This window comes from Rhinopithecus roxellana, chromosome 6 (assembly GCF_007565055.1).
Source record: "Rhinopithecus roxellana isolate Shanxi Qingling chromosome 6, ASM756505v1, whole genome shotgun sequence".
NCBI lineage: Eukaryota > Metazoa > Chordata > Mammalia > Primates > Cercopithecidae > Rhinopithecus > Rhinopithecus roxellana.
The window spans coordinates 1,810,855-1,829,170 of record NC_044554.1 but is presented as its reverse complement, the minus strand read 5'-3'; the positions used below and the strand labels follow the sequence as shown (position 1 = coordinate 1,829,170).

The window sequence follows — 18,316 nt, the reverse complement described above, 5'->3', positions numbered from 1 at the left end:
GGATATGACCACAAATGCAAAAGTAAACAAATAGGTTTGCGTCAACCTAAAAAGCTTTACACAGCAAAGGAAACAATCAATAAATGAAGAGAAAAACTGAAGATTGGGAGAAAATGTTTGCAAATGATACATCTGATAAGGGACTGTATTAGTCTGTTCTCACACTGCTAATAAAGAACTACCTGAGACTGAGTAATTTATGAAGAAAAGAGGTTTAATTGACTCACAGTTCCATAGGCTGTACAGTAAGCATGACTGGGAGGCCTCAGGAAACTTACAAGCATGGCAGAAGGCCAAGGGGAAGCAAGGACCTTCTTCATGTGGCGGGAGGAGAGAGTGCAAAGTGCCACATGCTTTTAAACCATCAGATCTCATGAGAATTCACTCATCACGAGAACAGCAAGAGGGAAATCCACCCTGTGATCCAGTCGCCTTCCAATTCAACATGAGATTTGGGTGGGGGACACAAATCCAAGCCATATCCGGGACTAATATCCAAAATATATAAGGAACTCAATAACGAGAAAACAAGTAACCCAATTTTAAGATGGACAAATGTCCTGAATAGACATTCTCATTCATAGAAAATTAAATTCAAATTTTCCCATTTATTTCTAAAAAACGACAACATACAAATGGCCATCCGAGATATGAAAAAATGCTTATCACTGATCATGATGGAAATGCAGATTAAAACCACAATAAGAGAGCACTTGCCCCTTTTAGAATGGCTTATTATCAAAAAGACAGAAGATAACAAGTATTGGTGAGAGTGTGGAGAAAAGGGAACACTTATGCACTGTTTGTGGGAATGTAAATTAATACAGCCATCACAGCAAACTACAGGAGTTCCTCAAAAAACAAAAAATCAGAGGCTGAGATGCAGAATTGCTTGAACCAGGTGGTGGAGGTTGCAGTGAGCTGAGATGGCGCCACTGCACTCCCGCCTGGGTGACAGAGCGAGACTCCATCTCAAATAAAAATAAAAGTAAAAACAATCAAACTACCATATGATCCAGCAGTTCCACTTCTGGTTTTTTTTTTTTTTTTTTTTTTTTTTTTGAGACAGAGTATCATTCCATCAGCCAGCCTGGAGTGCAGTGGCACGATTTCAGCTCACTGCAACCTCTGCCTCCCAGGTTCAAGTGATTCTTGTGCCTCAGCCTCTCAAGCACCTGGAATTGCAGACATGCACCACACCACACCCCGCCAATTTTTGTGTTTATATTAGGGATAGGGCTTCACCATGTTGGCCAGGCTGGTCTTGAACTCCTGATCTCAGATGATCCACCCCACCTCAGCCTCCCAAAGTGCTGGGATTACAGGTGTGAGCCACCACACCAGGACCTGAGTATATATTCAAAGGAATTGAAATGGGTATGCCAAAGAGATATCTGTACTCCTATGTTTATTGCAACATTATTCACTGTAGTCAAGATATGGAAGCAACCTAGATGTCCACTGGATGAATGGATTTAAAAAATGTGGTCACCGGACGGGCGCGATGGCTCAAGCCTGTAATCCCAGCACTTTGGGAGGCCGAGACAGGCGGATCACGAGGTCAGGAGATCATAACCATCCTGGCTAACCCGGTGAAACCCCGTGTCTACTAAAAAATACAAAAAACTAGCTGGCGAGGTGGCGGGCGCCTGTAGTCCCAGCTACTCGGGAGGCTCAGGCAGGAGAATGGCGTGAATCTGGGAGGCAGAGCTTGCAGTGAGCTGAGATCCGGCCACTGCACTCCAGCCTGGGCGACAGAGCGAGACTACGACGTGTCAAAAAAAAAAAAAAAAAAAAAAAAAAAGTGGTCACCAGGCACGGTGACTTAGCCCTATAATCCAAGCACTTTGGGAAGCCAAGGTGGGTGGATCACGAGGTCAGGAGTTTGAGATCAACCTGACTAATATGGTGAAACCCCGTCTTTACTAAAAATACAAAAATTAACTGGGCATGGCAGCACATGTCAGTAATCCCTGCTACTCAGGAGGCTGAGGCAGGAGAATTGCTTGCACCTGGGAGGTGGAGGTTGCAGTGAGCCGAGATCGAACCACTGCACTCCAGCCTGGGCAGCAGAGCGAGACTCTGTCTCAAAAAAAAAAAGAATGTGGTATATATACACAATGGAATACTATTCAGCCTTCAAAAAGAGGGAAATTATATTATTCATGACAACATAGATGAACCTAGAGGACATTGTATTAAGTGAAATAAGCCAAGCACAGAAAAACAGAAACTGCATGATCTTACTTAAAACGTGGACTCTAGGCCGGGCGCGGTGGCTCAAGCCTGTAATCCCAGCACTTTTGGAGGCCAAGACGGGTGGATCACGAGGTCAGGAGATCAAGACCATCCTGGCTAACACGGTGAAACCCCGTCTCTACTAAAAATACAAAAACTAGCCGGGCGAGGTGGCGGGCGCCTGTAGTCCCAGCTACTCGGGAGACTGAGGCAGGAGAATGGCGTAAACCTGGGAGGCGGAGCTTGCAGTGAGCTGAGATCCGGCCACTGCACTCCAGTCCGGGCGACAGAGCGAGACTCCGCCTCAAAAAAAAAACAAACAAACAAACAAAAAAAAAAACGTGGACTCTAAGAATGTTGAACTTGTATAGAGTGGAATGGTTGTTACTAGAATCTGGGGCTGTGTGGCAGGGGGCTAGAGAGATGTTGACCAAAGGGTACAAAGTTTCAGTGAGACAGAAGGGATAAGCTTTAGTGATCTATGCCACAGAATGATGACTAAAATAATAAAATAACAATGCATTGTTTTCTTTTCTCTTTCTTTTGGTTTCTTTTGTTTTCTTTTCTTTCTTTTCTTTTCTCTTTGAGATGGGGTTTCAACATGTTGCCCAGGCTGGTCTCAAACTCCTGACCTCAAGTGATCCGCCCACCTCGGCCTCCCAAAGTGCTGGGATTACAGGCCTGAGCCACTGCGTCTGGCTGATAATGCATTGTATATTTCAAAATTACTAAAAGAGTAGATTTTAAATGTTTTCACCACAAATAATTGAAAAGTATATGAGGTGACAGATATGATAATTGGCTGTTCCACAATGTGTATTAGTCTGTTTTCACGCTGCTGATAAAGACATACCCAAGACTGGGCAGTTTACAAAAGAAAGAGGTTTAATGGATTTACAGTTCCAAGTGACTGGGGAGGACTCACAATCATGGTGGAAGGCAAGGAGGAGCAAGTCACATCTTACATGGATGGCAGCAGGCAGAGAGAGAGAGAGAGAGAGAGAGAGAGAGAGAGAGAGAGAGAGAGAGAGAGAGCGCGCGCTTATGCAGAGAAACTCTAGCTTGTAAAGCCATAAGATCTCATGAGACTTATTCACTATCATGAGAACAGTATGGAAAAGACCTGCCCCCATGATTCAGTTACCTCCCACTGGGTCCCTCCCACAACATGTGGGAATTCAAGATGAGATTTGGGTGGGGACACAGCCAAACCACATCAACAATGTAAATATATATTAATGCATCACATTGTACTCTATAAATATATACAATTACTATTTGTCAATTAGAAATTTAAAAAAATATTAAAGTTACCAATGTCCAGTAGTTTAATCAATCTTGACTATATAATGCAGCCTCGATAGAAACACTAAAAAAAGGAGTCTGGAGAACTTCCAGATTGGTGAACACATACAGGTCTGGAGGTTGCCATGCCCAGAGAGGGCATGGAAGCTCTGCACCCACCAACCCTCCACCCCTTGCCCAATTTACCTCTTACATTTGGCTGCTCCTGAGTTAAGTGAACACAAGGGATTTAACCTTCATTAAACAGATCACATATTATGATTTTACTGCAGCCATGGTGCAGCTTATTATCTACAGAGCAAACCTTTGTATCACTTACTAACACATGACATGTAGTTTGCTGCATCAACTGACATGACAATTACGAATGTCAATATGACTGAGCACAGTGGCTCATGCCTGCAATCCCAGCACTTTGGGAGGCCAAGGCAGGCAGATCACCTGAGGTCAGGAGTTCGAGACCAGCCTGGTCAACATGGCAAAACCTCGTCTCTACTAAAAATACAAAAATTAGCCAGGCTTGGTGACGTGTGCCTGTAATCCCAGCTGCTCAGGAGGCTGAGGCAGGAAAATCACTCGAACCTGGGAGGCAGAGGTTGCAGTGAGCTGAGGTTGCACCACTGCACTCTAGCCTGGGTGACAGAGTGAGACTTCATCTCAAAAAAATAAGAATAAAATAAGAATGTCAATATATAAAAAGGAATAGAAAACTGATAGGATTTTACTCTTTTGCTAAAATACATTATATTGTATCTTTGAGATTATTCTAGTACAAAGTGTAGTAAAACTAGGTGTTTATTAAACCATTTAAATCATTGGTAAGTATACAAGGGCACTGAAGCATTTAATAGACAAAGTGTAATGTTAATCTATTGGTTACTTGCTCCTGCATTGTCATGCTGTTATAATTTACTTCATCACCTTGCTATTTGAAACATAAGTGTGTGAATTTCTCTTGTCACCCCAACTATAGACAAATTTTCATCTTACTACACAATCAAAATGGCATTGATGGGAATGAACTCCAGAGCCTGGGCCTGAACAGGGAGGTGGTCTCTCAGGCTTGATGCTCAGGCATATAACCTATATCTCTCCATTTTTGCCCTATCTCTTAAATATATGTAACATCTTAAAATGCTTTTCAATCTTTTTAAAAAGTGTCAAGCTCATGAAAGACAGCCTAAGAAACTATTACAGATTGGAGGAAACTAAGGAAAAATAAAACTGAATGCAGTGTGTATTCTAGATCAGAGAAAGAACATTAGTGGAGAAAGAACGTTAGTGAAATGTGAATAATTTCAGTTAATAATGTTGTACCCGTAGCCAGGTGTGGTGGTGGGTGCCTGTAATCCCAGCTACTTGGAAGGCTGAGGCAGGAGAATCTCTTGAACCAGGGAGATGGAGATTACAGTGAGCCAAGACCGTGCTGTTGCATTCCAGCCTGGACAACAAGAGCAAAACTCCATCTCAAAAAAAAAACAAAGTTCCAGTGTTAATATCCTGGTTTTGCACATGATACTGTGGTTTTGTAAACTGTTAACATTAGGACAAGCAGAGTGAGTGGTATACAGGAACTCCACTATTTTGCAACTTTCCTGTAAGTCTAAAATGGGTTTAAAATTTAAAGTTTTTAAAAAATTAAAAAAAGAAAAGGAAACACCAGAATCCTTTCATTTACAAATGTAGCAAATATTTATTAAGTGCCTTTTATGTGCCAGGCACTGGACACTGAAAATATTAATAGAATAGTTAACCAGATAGACCAGGTTCCTACCGTCATGGGGATTAACAAAACACAGTGGTGAGGTATAAAGATGGGTTATTAGACAAATAATTACAGCGATGAAAAAAAAATGCTACCCATGGCCAGGTGTGGTGGCTCACACCCGTAATCCTAGCACTTTGGGAGGCCAAGGCGGGAGAATCACTTGAGGTCAGGAGTTCAAGACCAGACTGACCAATATGGTGAAACCCTGTCTCTGCTAAAAATACAAAAATTAGCCAGGTGTGGCACACACCTGTAATCCCAGCTACTCGGGAGGCTGAGGCAGGAGAATCGTTTGAACCTAGAGGCAGAGGTTGTAGTGAGCTGAGATTGCACCCCTGCACACTAGCCTGGGCAACAGAGCTGGACTGTGTCTAAAAAAAAGAGAGAGGAAAAAAATGCTACCTGGAAAAGGAATATGTAAATGAGCAACCTCACCTGGTCTATGATGTCAAAATCTTCCCTGAGACCTGAAAAAGAAGTAGATGTTGTCATGGGGGTGGAGGGAGGGCGCATGGCACGTTTCAGCACCTAAAAGCGGGTCAGTGTGAATGAAGCCTCGAGCAAACAGGAGAGTGACTGCAGAGAGCAGAAAGCAGTCAGTCATAGGATTCTTTATGGCTTTCTACTCCAACCTAAGAGTGGCAGGATGCCCTGAATAATTTTAAGTTGTGGGACTGATACAATCAGGTTTTTGTCTTTTTAAGATCCCTGTAAGTCAACTACAGAGAAACAAGAGTAGATCTTGGGAAAACCTAAGAAGCAGCAACACGGAAAAGGCAGGCAAAGGAAAAGAGATTAGATCACAGCTCCCTGAGAGAGACAGTGAAAGTAAAGCAAGAGTCACCAGTCACCAGTATCAGATACTGTCTTGGAAGCAGTAATGAGGTCAGGCCAGGCCTGGTGGCTCACACCTGTAATCCCAGCACCAGGCTGAGGTGGGTGGATCACTTGAGCTAAGGAGTTTGAGACCAGCCTTGGCAACATGATGAAAACTCACCTCTACTAAAATTAGCCAGGTGTGGTAGCATATACCTGTAGTCCCAGCTACTTGGGAGGCTGAAGTGGGAGGATGGCTTGGGTCCAGGAGGCAGAGGTTGAGGCAGAGGTTGCAGCGAGGTAAGATCACACCACTGCACCCTAGGCAGGACAACAGAGCCAGACTCAAAGAAAGAAAGAAAGAGAGAGAGAGAGAGAGAGGGAGGGAGGAAGGGGAGAAAGAGAGAGAAAGAGAGAGAAAGAAAGAAGTAATGAGGTCCATTGCATGAACAACATAAAGGTTTTTGGTGGTCATAACCAGAGCAGTTTCAGCAGAGTACTGAGGGCAGAACAAAAGCCAGATTATAGAGAACTGAGAAATGGGTGATGAGGAAGTAGAGAAAGTATTGACAATTTTTTGAAGAGTTGTGACCTTGAAAAAAAGAGAGGATGGTAGTTGCAAAAGGTGTGTGTGGCCAGTGAGTTTTTAATGTTGGAGAGATTAAATTATTATTATTTTGAGACAGGGTCTCACTCTGTCACCCAGGCTGGAGTGCAGTGGCTTGATCTCTGCTCACTGCAATCTCCACTCCCTCAGCTCAAGCATTTCTTGTGCCTCAGCCTCCTGAGTAGCTGGGATTACAGGCATGCACCACCATACCTGGCTAATTTTTATACTTTTAGTAGGGACGGGGTTTCACCATGTTGATCAGGCCGATCTTGAACTGACCTCAATGATCCGCCCATCTCATCTTCCCAAAGTGCTGGATTACAGGTGTGAGGCACCGCGCCCAGCCTAATTTCTTTCCTTTTAAGCCACTCTTGTCTTCTTTCTTCCCTATCCATCCAGTCTAGATCCCACTGTCTAGTGCTTTCTAAGGTAAGAAAGATTTCAGAAGGGGCGTGACCTCCGAAGTGGGTGACTGAAGTAGAAAGATAGTGAAAAACATTGAGGTTGAGGAAGTCAAGGAAATGAAAGGCTCCAGTAGTTGTTCTGAACTCTGGCTTGGATCAAAATCACTTGTGGGGCATTTAAAAAATATGTAGATGGCAGATTTCACCTCTGCAGATTCTGACTTAAGAGCTCTTGGGTGGAACCTGGACGTCTATGTATTTACATCTGTGTATTTTAAAATCACTGCAAGTGTGTTTAACCCACAGCTCAGACAGAACTACTGCACAGGCAGTGAGCTTCACTGGTATTCCTTAGGCATGGATTTTGGTATCCATGGGGGTTCTGGAACCAATGTAACAGATATAAAATACTAATTTAGCACGCTTTGGGAAAACTACAATTAGATAATCTCTGGAGCCCTCTTCAGTTTGTACTGAAAAGAAAAATGGATCAATCTGAGCTGTTCTGCACCCTGGGTGCAGAACATCGCCCCACTGCACCCATGCAGGGCGCACTTGTTTAGAGTCATTTTGTTCCAAACTCACCCATTATCTTCACATTCCTGGAATTTATGATGTAAAAACAATGTATAGCCAATCAATACCTTATGTGATTTTGATGTAGATTTTTGGTAAACAACTCAGGAACTGCTCGTTATTTTCCTTTAAAAATCCACTTAGGGCCGGGCGCTGTGGCTCATGCCTGTAATCCCAGCACTTTGGGAGTCTGGGACAGGTGGATCACCAGGTCAGGAGTTCAAGACCATCCTGGCCAATATGATGAAACCCCGTCTCTACTAAAAATACAAAAATTAGCCAGGCGCGGTGGTGCATACCTGTAGTCCCTGCTATTCAAGAGGCTGAGGCAGAAAAATCGCTTGAACCTGGGAGGCAGAGGTTACAATGAGCCGAGATCGCACTGCATTCCAGCCTGGGCGACAGAGCGGGACTCCGTCTCAAAAAAAAAAAAAAAAATCATCCACTTATAACTGCTGTTAATCAGAGTGTATATTCATGGCAACTTGAATCTGTGCTCCCAAGTTGAAGTCCTCAAGCTTGGCCCAAATAAGCTGTCTACTTAGATTAACTTTGCCTCAACTTCTTCCTTTTAGGTCAACATACCTGGTGTAAGGAGGCAGGATTGAGAGTGACTCTCACCCACCACTGGTGTTTCTCTTTGAAAGTGGCGCTTGGCACCAGCATGAACTCCCCGCCTTCAGCAGTCCCACCAGGTATTTTTGGTAAGTTCTCCTGAATTCAGACCTCCCACTATTTGGGTGAAGTTGTAGACATTATTTGGGCTGTTTTTCAAATCTTCCCTTTTCCTTAAGAGTGAGGGCTTTGGACAGGAGATTCAGGTCAAGATATCTGCAGAGAACTGCCTTCTTTTTTTTCTGCTTCTGTCACAGCAGAAAGTTTGGGTCAAAGTTTTTCTGCCTCTGCCTCGGGACAGGAGGTTGGAGTAAGGGATTGGCAGTGTGGCACCTATGGTCTCATTTTATAGAGCATGCTTTTAAGATTGCAGCTGTGTTTTATTTTTGGGGATTGGGACTTGGTTTTACATTTGTGACCATCACCAGCTGGGTTTGTGTATGACACTTATGGGGCATCCTCTTGTAAATATCTGGGAAAGTGGACCCACCTAACACGCGGTGGTCATAAGCAGCAGTAGCCAAACCGGGGTCCTTTGAAATGTAAAGTAATTCATTTGCATGCACAATTAGGGGGGAAAAGCTGGTTTTAGAACCAGACAACCTGAAGAGGAGACCTATTTTAGGTTTGTCCCGGCTGAAATCTGCTAAGAGATTTGGAAAGACTTTTTATGTTAGAGCTCTGTGGTCAGAAATCAGCTTAATTAAAAGCCTATATTTAGGTTATCACGTTTTCTGGAGCAAGGAAATCTTCTCCACTTTTTTTCTCTTTTAGATCCTGTTTCTGGGAATTTTTTTAGCCAGCCCTTTTTAAATATGTTCTTTCCCTGTTTGCTTCCTATGTTGGCATTTTTGCTGAGAAAAGTGTAAAACTTCATTGGCCTTTTTGAAAGCGTTTGTAGCAAGGAGCACTGTGGATGCATTGCATAGCCTGGTATTGTGGTGTTTCCTTCTTTTTGGGGACTGGGGATTAAATATAGAAGTGAGATTTTTGATTTTTAAATAACTAGGTATACTGCCTTCCAGTTGTGCCTGCCTTTCATGTATTTAAATATTAGGCCCTGGAAACTGCAGATACTTTCTTTGTCCTGTGTTCATTAAAGGGCTTCATCCTGAAGTCAGTTCATTCATGTTTCTGCAGAAGATATGATTTCATTGTTTTTTGTGGCTGTATGGTATGCCACGTGCAGGTTTGTTACATAGACATGTTGCATAGCGATGAGGTCTGGGTTTCTGATGTACGCATCATTCCAGTAGTGAACATTGCACCTGGTAGGTAATCTTTCAACGGTAACCCCTGTCCCATCCTCCCTCCTTTTGGAGTCCCCAGTGTCTATTGTTCCGCTCTGTATGTCCACATGCACCCGTTGTTTAGCTCCTACTTACAAGTCAGAATGTGCAGTCTTTGATTTTGTGTTTCTGCGTTATTTCACCTAGGATAACGGCCTCCAGCTCCATCCATGTTGCTGCAAAAGGCATGATTTCATTATTTTTTATGACTGCCTAGTATTCCATGTTGTATATATATTACATTTTCTTCATTGAATCATCCATTGGTGGACACTGAGGTTGATTCCATGACTTTGCTGTTGTGAATGGTGCTGTGATAAACATACAAGTACAGGTGTCTTTTTTTATGTAATAATTTATGTATATTTGGATAGGTACCCAATAGTGGGATTGCTGGGTTGAATGGTAATTCTATTTTTAGTTCTTTGAGAAATCTCTGTGCTGTTTTTCATTGAGGTTGTACTAATTTACATTCCCACCAGCAGTGTGTACATGTTCCCACTTCTCTCCATCCTCACAAACATCCTTTTTTTTTTTGAGACGGAGTCTCTCTATGTCGTCAAGGCTGGAGTACAGTATTGCAGTCTCAGCTCACTGCAACCTCCATCTCCCGGGTTCAAGCAATTCTCCTGTCTCAGCCTCCTGAATAGCTGGGATTACAGGCATGCGCCGCCATGCCTGGCTAATTTTTGTATTTTTAGTAGAGACGGGGTTTCACCATGTTGGTCAGGCTGGTCTCGAACTCCTGACCTCATGATCCACCTGCCTTGGCCTCCCAAAGTGCTAGGATTACAGGCGTGAGCCACCATGCCCGGCCAACATCTGTTGTTTTTTGACTTTTTAATCATAGCCATTCTGACTGGTGTGAGATGGTATCTGCTTGTGGTTTGAATTTGCATTTCGCTGTTGATGAGTGATGTTAAGCATTGTCTCATATGTTTGTTGGCTGCTTGTATGTCCCACTTTTTGATGCGATTGTTTTTTTTTTTTTTCTTGTTGAGTTTCTTATAGATTCTAGATATTAGTCCTTTGTCAGATGCATGGTTTGCAAATGTTTTCTCCTGTTGTTTATTGTGTTGAAAATTTCTTTTGCAGTGCAGAAGCTTCTTAATTTAAGTCCCAGTTCTTTATCTTTGCTTTTGTTGCATTTGCTTTTGAGGTCTTAGTCATAAATTCTTTGCCTGGGCCAATGTCCAGAAGAGTTTTTCCTAGGTTTTCTTCCAGGTTTCTTATAGTTTCAGGTCTTATGCTTAGGTCTTAATGTAATACATCTTGAGTTAATTTTTGTAGATGGTAAAAGATAGGGGTCCTGGCTGGCGCGATGGCTCATGCCTGTAATCCCAGCATTTTGGGAGGCTGAGGCGGGTAGATCACGAGGTCAGGAGATTGACACCATCCTGGCCAACATGGTGAAACCCTGTCTCTACTAAAAAATACAAAAAAATTAGCTGGGCATGGTGGCATGTGCCTGTAATCCCAGTTACTCGGGAGGCTGAGGCAGGATAAATCGCTTGAACCAGGGAGTCGGAGGTTGCAGTGAGCCGAGATCACGCCACTGCACTTCAGCCTGGTCAACAGAGCAAGACTCCGTCTTAGGAAAAAAAAAAAAAAAAAAAGATAGGGATCCAGTATCATTCTTCTACATGTGGATATCCGAGTTTTCCCGCACCATTTATTGAATAGGATGTCCTTTCCCCATGTATATTTTTGTTAACTTTGTCAAAGACCAGTTGATTGTAGGTACGTGGCTTTACTTATGGTTTATCTATTCTTTTCTGTTGATCTGTGTGTCAATTTTTGTACCAGTACCGTGCTGCTTTGTTTACTGTAGCCTTGTAGTATAATTTGAAGTCACATAATGTGATGCCTCTAACTTTGTTCTTTTTGCTTACGATTGCTTTGATTATTCAGGTTCTTTTTTGGTTCCCTATGAATTTTAGGATTGTTTTTTCTAATTCTGTGAAAAATGACATCGGTAATTCGATAGGAATTGTGTTGAATCTGTAGATTGCTTTGAACAGTGTGGCCGTTTTAATGATATTGATTCTTCAAATCCATGAGCATAGAATGTTTTTTCATTTGTTTGTGTCATCTACCATTTCTTTCATCAGTGTTTTGTAATTCTCCTTATAGAGATCTTTCACATCTTTGGTTAAATGTATTCCTAGGTAATTTTGTGTGGCTATTGTAAATGGGATTGCCTTCTTGGTTTGGTTCTCAGCTTGAACGTTATAAGTATATTGAAATATTACTGATTTTTTTACATTAATTTTTTTCTTATTTTTCAAATATATATATGTATGTGTGTATATATGTGTATGTATTTTTTTAAACAGAGACAGGGTGTCGTCATGTTGCCCAAGCTGGTCTTGAACTCCCAGGCTCAAGCTATCCTCCCACTTCAGCCTCCCAAAATGCTGGGATTATAGGCATGAGCCACTGTACACTCATTTGTATCTTGAAACTTCTACTGAAGTCATTTATCAAATCTTTAGGGTTTTCTAGGTATAAGATCATGTCATCAGCAAACAGAGATCATTTAACTTACTCTTTTCCAGTGTGAATGTCCTTTATTTCTTTCTCTTGCCTGATAGCTGTGGCCAGGACTTCCATTACTATGTTGAATAGGAGTGGTGAGAATGTGCATCCTTGTCTTGTTCCAGTTCTTAGGGGAATGCTTTCAACCTTTCCCCATTCAATATGATGTTGGCTGTGGGTTTGTCATATATGGCTTTTATTATTTTGAGGTATGTTCCTTTGATGCCTGGTTTGTTGAGGGTTTTTCAGTTTTGTTTTTGTTTTTTAAGACAGGGTCTTACTCTGTCGCCCAGGCTTCAGTACAGTGGCATGATCTTGGTTCACTGCAACCTCTGCCTCACAGGCTCAAGCGATCCTCCCACCTCAGCCTCCCAAGTAGCTGGGACTACAGGTGCAAACCACCACACCCAGCTAATTTTTGTATTTTTTGTAGAGACAGGGCTTCATCATGTTGCCCTAGCTGGTCTCAAACTCCTGGCCTCACGTGATCTGCCTGCCTCGGCCTCCCAAAGTGCTGGGATTACAGGCATGAGCCACCACGCCTGGCTCCACTGTGCCCCAGATTCTACCCGTGGGTTCTCTGACAGGTTCCAGCACTCTTCCCTCGGCCTTCCCCTCCAGCCACAGTCATTCTCACCTGTAACTTTGGTTCTTTCTACAGACAACTGGCTCTGCCATCTCTAGTCGCCCATCTTGGGGGAAAACCCGTCTGCTTCTCCTGACTGTGGGGCTTCTTCCAAGCTTATGCTTGGGGAATGAAGAACCTATTTCTTAAAGTGCTTTTAAATCACTCCTGAAAGGTCTGCCTCTTAATGAAGGGGTTTTGAAATGTTAGATTCCTGCCATGCTTGGGCCATGAATGGCTGCCTCATCTCACAGGACCATTTCACTGGAACTGCAGTTTTCTCTTTTAAAACATTGCTCCTCAGAATGGCTTCTTTCTTTATTTCCATCATTCAACATTTTAAAATAGATTTCTCAGGTCAACCTTTGCGAACAGAAAAAGAATGATTCCTTCATGATTGTTAGCAAATAATAATACAATCTTACTCTGTTGTTGAAACACATGATTTTCCATCTTTCTAAAGAAAACAGTCACTGTTTTTCAAGGCAGGGAGCATGTGTTCTCTGTTCTGGAAAAGGTTAGGAAAAAGGACTGAGGCTGAATTTGTTGTCATTGACACATGTACACATCTCTGCCTTTTGTAATGTGTGAATCTGAGAAATTCTAAAAGTGCTTTTTGATTAAAGAAAATGCCACACCTAACTGTGCTCTGTCTGTGTGAAGAATAGTTTGTATGTCTCTTTACAGACTGTGTAAGCCCCTAGGTGGTGAGACTGCTGGATTTCTTCTGCTGACCCTGGTGCATCTCATTACAGGTCTTCAACCCAAAATTCTATCTTGCAAGATCCCTGCCAGGATACAGATTTGAATACCATAGTGAAGTCTGTACATGAGGAAGTGATGCCTTTAGGGAGGGGAAAAAACGGTAATAACAACCTTCAAGAGCCCCTACATCTCAACTCGGCATAAACAAGGCAAGATTCTGAGAGTGGCCACCCCTGGAAGCAGAAATCATTCTTGTGCCTATCCATTGGCTCCTGAGGCTCTCATCAGAGATGGGGCACCTTTAGTACCAGGGAGTGGCTGTTCCCCATAAGGTACTGGAAATCAACTTTCAAGAGCAGCCCCAGCTGCTGAAGCTACTGGTCCTGGTGCGTCTCCTGACTGTCATGTAGAAGATAGCAGAGCTTTGGCAACTTTACAACTAAGAACTGCAGAGAGGTGTAATCCCAGTGGAAGACTGAATCCAGAGACTCAAAAAGGAAGGTAAACACGTGGAAAAATGAGAATAGTGACGTCTCCTTTGTATATTGGAAGGACCACCTTAGGGGAGAGGAGAGGCAGATCTCTGGAGTGTTCGCTTTGGGGTGAATTCATTCCTTGTGGGGGTAAAGAGTAAGAATGGGCCCTCACCCATGACCTCTCCATCGCCTCATCCTACTAGTTCTCATATACACTTAGAGTCACTTGGAGACTTTACAATTTAAAATGCTGTTGCTCAGACCCACCCTAGATCAATTAAATCCATATCTCTGAGTGTAGGGCTTCTTTTCAAGTTGCCACCAGTATTTAGCCAGGGCTGAAAGCCCCTGAGCTCCCCTATGCCACAACACAAGGAGTTGCACCCCAGAAGAGAGACAGTTCTGCATTGAATTCCCCCATGTCATAGAGAAGTAGAGACGTCACAGCCTTTAGGCTTATGTCTTAGAGGGCTTCTCAGTACTGTCTGCCATACCTACACAAAGCAGAATCTCCAGGATTAAATTTAGCCTTCATGTCATGTATTAACAAGATGCTTCTTTTTTTTCTTGGTTATGCCTTCTCAGAATGCTGTTTTTTCTCAGGAGGGGAACATGGAGGAGAAAGAAATGAATGATGGCTCACAGATGGTGAGATCCCAGGTAAGTTCGGTTTTCCTCTCCTCTGAAATTCCATTGCAGTTCTCAGAATGTGGGCACTTTTACTTTTTCACTTCTCAGAAGTACTGCGTCCCAAAAATCCAGAGCCCGGGAGATTCATGTGACAGATGATACACTCTCCACAGCACGTTTTCCATTCACCTGTGTAGCTCTTTCTAGCTCTTCCCTCCTTCCAGCATTTTCACCAGACTCAATTTCATGGATTCGTGCCTGTGCTGGACGTTGTGAAGAAAACAAAAGAAAACAATGGACTGTCTTTTAATCATCGTTAAATAGCTCACTAAAATTTAAACAATGCTTGCATTCTCTCTGTAAACACAGTGACTGATGCCCAGGCCCCTAGGACTGCTTGGAGCTAATGGGATTAATAAGTATGCCTGAGGGTAACATCAATCACAAATTAATGTTTCTCAAGCCTCTGTTGTAACCCTTCCAAAACCTGTTTAAGTCTGTTATGATTCCTGTTTTTTTTTTTTTTTTTTGAGACGAAGTCTCACTCTGTTGCCCAGGCTAGAGTGCAGTGGTGTGATCTTGGCTCACTGCAACCTCCGCCTCCTGAGTTTAAATGATTCTCCTGCCTCAGCCTCCCAAGTAGCTGGGACTACAGGCGCCCGCCGCTACACCCGGCTAATTTTTTGTATTTTTAGTAGAGACAGGGCTTTCACTGAGTTAGCCAGGATGGTCTCGATCTCCTGACCTCGTTATCCACCCACCTCAGCCTCCCAAAGAGCTGGGGTTACAGGCGTGAGCCACCACGCCCGGCCTAAATCTGTTATGATTCTATAATCTGATTGGGTATTATGTAAACTGATGAGTATGAGTGCAACAAGAATTGTTTCTATGAAAATTAGTCTAATGCTTTGGAAGGAATTGATAAATGCTGTCACTTTTGAAAAATTGCTTTCAAATTAGGTGTTAGCAATACTACATCACTGAAGAAAAATCATAAAACTCTCAGGATTCCTCCACAAGTATCATTTCCCATGTGTCAGTTGCTTATTCCAACTTCATGAAACAAACTGTTTCTTTATAGATATGAGTACCCAGTCTTTAAAATCACGCATAGAAAAGGCTTAGCTGACTGAGTGCAGTGGCTCATGCCTGTAATCTCAGCACTTTGGGAGCCCGCGGCAGGCAGATCACAAGGTCAGGAGTTCCAAGACCAGCCTAATATGGTGAAACCCCATCTCTACTAAAAATACAAAAATTAGCCAGGCATGGTGGTGAGTGCCTGCCGTCCCAGCTACTCGGGAGGCTGAGGCAGGAGAACCGCTTGAACCCGGGAGCCAGAGGTTGCAGTGAGCTGAGATCATGCCACTGCACTCCAGCCTGGGCAACAGAGCAAGACTCCATCTCAAAAAAAAAAAAAAAAAAAAAAAAAGGCTTAGTTTTATTTCCAAAGATTTTGAGAAAATGAATGCACATTTATATGTTTTAAATTAAAATAAAATGTTTAAGATCTATTTTATGGATTGCTAATTTAGCCATCTTTTTAAATTAACACATCAGATACCAGTCTCAATTGCTTCAGATAGGATTTCTATCATTCCAATAATGTGTGATACCATTATTCTTATGTAGCCAATAAACTCATTGAAGGGGATTTTTTTGGTTTGTTTTTTGTTTTTTGTAGAGACAAGCTTTCACTATGTTGCCCAAGCTGCTCTTAAACTCCTGGGCTCAAGCCATCCTCATACCTCTCCCTGCCGAAGTGCTGGAATTGCAGGTGTGAGCCGCCACACGCAGCATGGCGGGGCTTGTTAAAACCCACATCATACAACTAATACTCAGAAATGCATGATGTTGGATGCTGCTGTGAATGCAAAAGAAAACAAATACAACAGGTGCTGGGAGAAGGGAGAAGTCTGAGACTGTAGGGATGAGGGAAGACTTCATGAAAAAGGCAGAGTTTGAATTTGTGCCAATACCAGCAGGTAGGGTTTGAAGATTAGAGAAAATGGGGTACCACTGCAGACAGGAAATAAAACTTGAGCGAGAGCAGGGACAATAAGGAGACTGCCAGCTAGAGCTGAGCTTTTATTTGGTGTATATTAGTGCTTTGGGGTCTTTGGGTTTCAAGGGATAGATTCATTTGGTTTATTCTTTTTTTTTTTTTTTTTTTTTGAGACAGAGACTTACTGTGTCACCGAGGCTGGGGTGCAGTGGCACAATATTGGCTCACTGCAACCTCTGCCTCCCAGGTTCAAGTGATTCTCCTGCCTCAGCCTCCCAAGTAGCTGGGATTATAGGCACACGCCACCACGCCCAGCTAATTTTTGTATTTTAGTAGAGAGGGGATTTCGCCATGTTGACCAGGCTGGTCCACCCACCTCAGCCTCCCAAAGTATTGGGATTACAGGCATGAGCCACCGCACCTGGCCCATTTGGTTTATTCTTAATTAACTGTAAGACTCCCCAAAGACAGGAATAGAAAGACATTTAGAACTAAGATGGTATGTCTGCTTTTCCATATTCTAGCCCAAGGAGTTAGTTTTAATTTTCTGGAACCATTTATTATGTTTAGAAGGAAGATGATTCATTCAATGAATATTTTTTGAGCAGCTAGTATGTAACAGAAATTTTGTTTCTTTTCCTTTTTTCTTCTTATGGTCTACTGGTTATTTCATATGTGACAAAAATTACGCTTTTTGGCAGGTAGACATCACTGAGAAAAAGAGACCTGACCCCAAACCCACGGAGCTTATGGAAAGACATTTAGCAACTATACTAATAAATTGCAAAAGAGATGTTTTTTAAACAAAATGAAAACAAGGTGCTATGAATACACATTAGGGAATCAGGGAAAAACTGTGGGGAAGTGAAATTTAAGATGAGAAAGAAAAGATACGTAGAACCTACAAAAAGTAAGTGGAAAAGAGCATTTTGGACATATGCTAAAAATCACCTGCAAAAAACATGGGTATATTTGAGAAATTAAAAGAAGGCCACTGTGGTTGGCGTGGAAGGAGGGAGAGAATGACTTGAAGTGAGCTTGGAGAAGTGAGCAGGGATTAAATACACAAAGCCTGTGGCCATGAAAACAGATCTGACTTTTACTCTGAGTGCACTGGAAAGCCTTTGGGGGAATTTAAGCAGAAAGATAACATAATAAGTAATCCAGTTCTACATTAAAAATCATCCTGGTGCTATATATCTTAACTGAATTTGTGAGAGGCAGAAGTTGAAAGGGGAAAAACCAGTTAAGCTACTGTAGCATTCTCAATGATAGAAAATAGTATAGTCATTGGAGGAAAGGAGGGAGATTTGAGTGCTTTCCTTTAGAAACAGCAGAGGTTAGCTAAGGGGTAAAAACAAAGGAAGAAAAAAGATGACTTCTAAGAATGGAACCCAGGAAATGGCACTATTGGTAATGGTAAATCAGATCATGTCATTCCTCTGCTTAAAGCACATGGCTCCCATTTCACTCAGAGTAAAACCCAAAGTCCTTATGATGGCCTAAGCAGTCCTGTAGAATCTGGCCCTGTTACCTGTCGAATTTCATTATTTACTTTTCTTCCCCTTACTCCATTCTGGCCATCCTGGCCTCATTCTTCTTCCTTAAACTTGGCCCTGGGGCCTTTGCACTGTTAACCTGTCAAGCTTCTTTCTCAAATGTCACCTCTGCAGTGCCATCTTTCCTGACCACCCTATTTAAATTTGTAACTGCCCCATA

At 42.5% G+C, this 18,316-nt stretch overlaps 1 protein-coding gene across 2 annotated transcripts in view; it reads left to right on the top strand.

Moving 5' to 3' along the window:
• Positions 1–18,316, top strand: part of LOC104675895 (28S ribosomal protein S17, mitochondrial) — a 70,204-nt gene that overhangs the window by 10,648 nt on the left and 41,240 nt on the right. The window contains exons 2-4 of one of the 2 annotated variants that reach the window (XM_030932171.1): positions 8,293–8,421; positions 13,540–13,990; positions 14,569–14,625. In XM_030932171.1, the coding sequence (XP_030788031.1) occupies positions 14,578–14,625 (48 nt within the window). In that variant the 5' untranslated portion in view covers positions 8,293–8,421; positions 13,540–13,990; positions 14,569–14,577. Of the gene's footprint in view, positions 1–8,292; positions 8,422–13,539; positions 13,991–14,550; positions 14,626–18,316 lie in introns of both variants that reach the window. The other variant, XM_010380559.2, reaches the window with a different exon arrangement.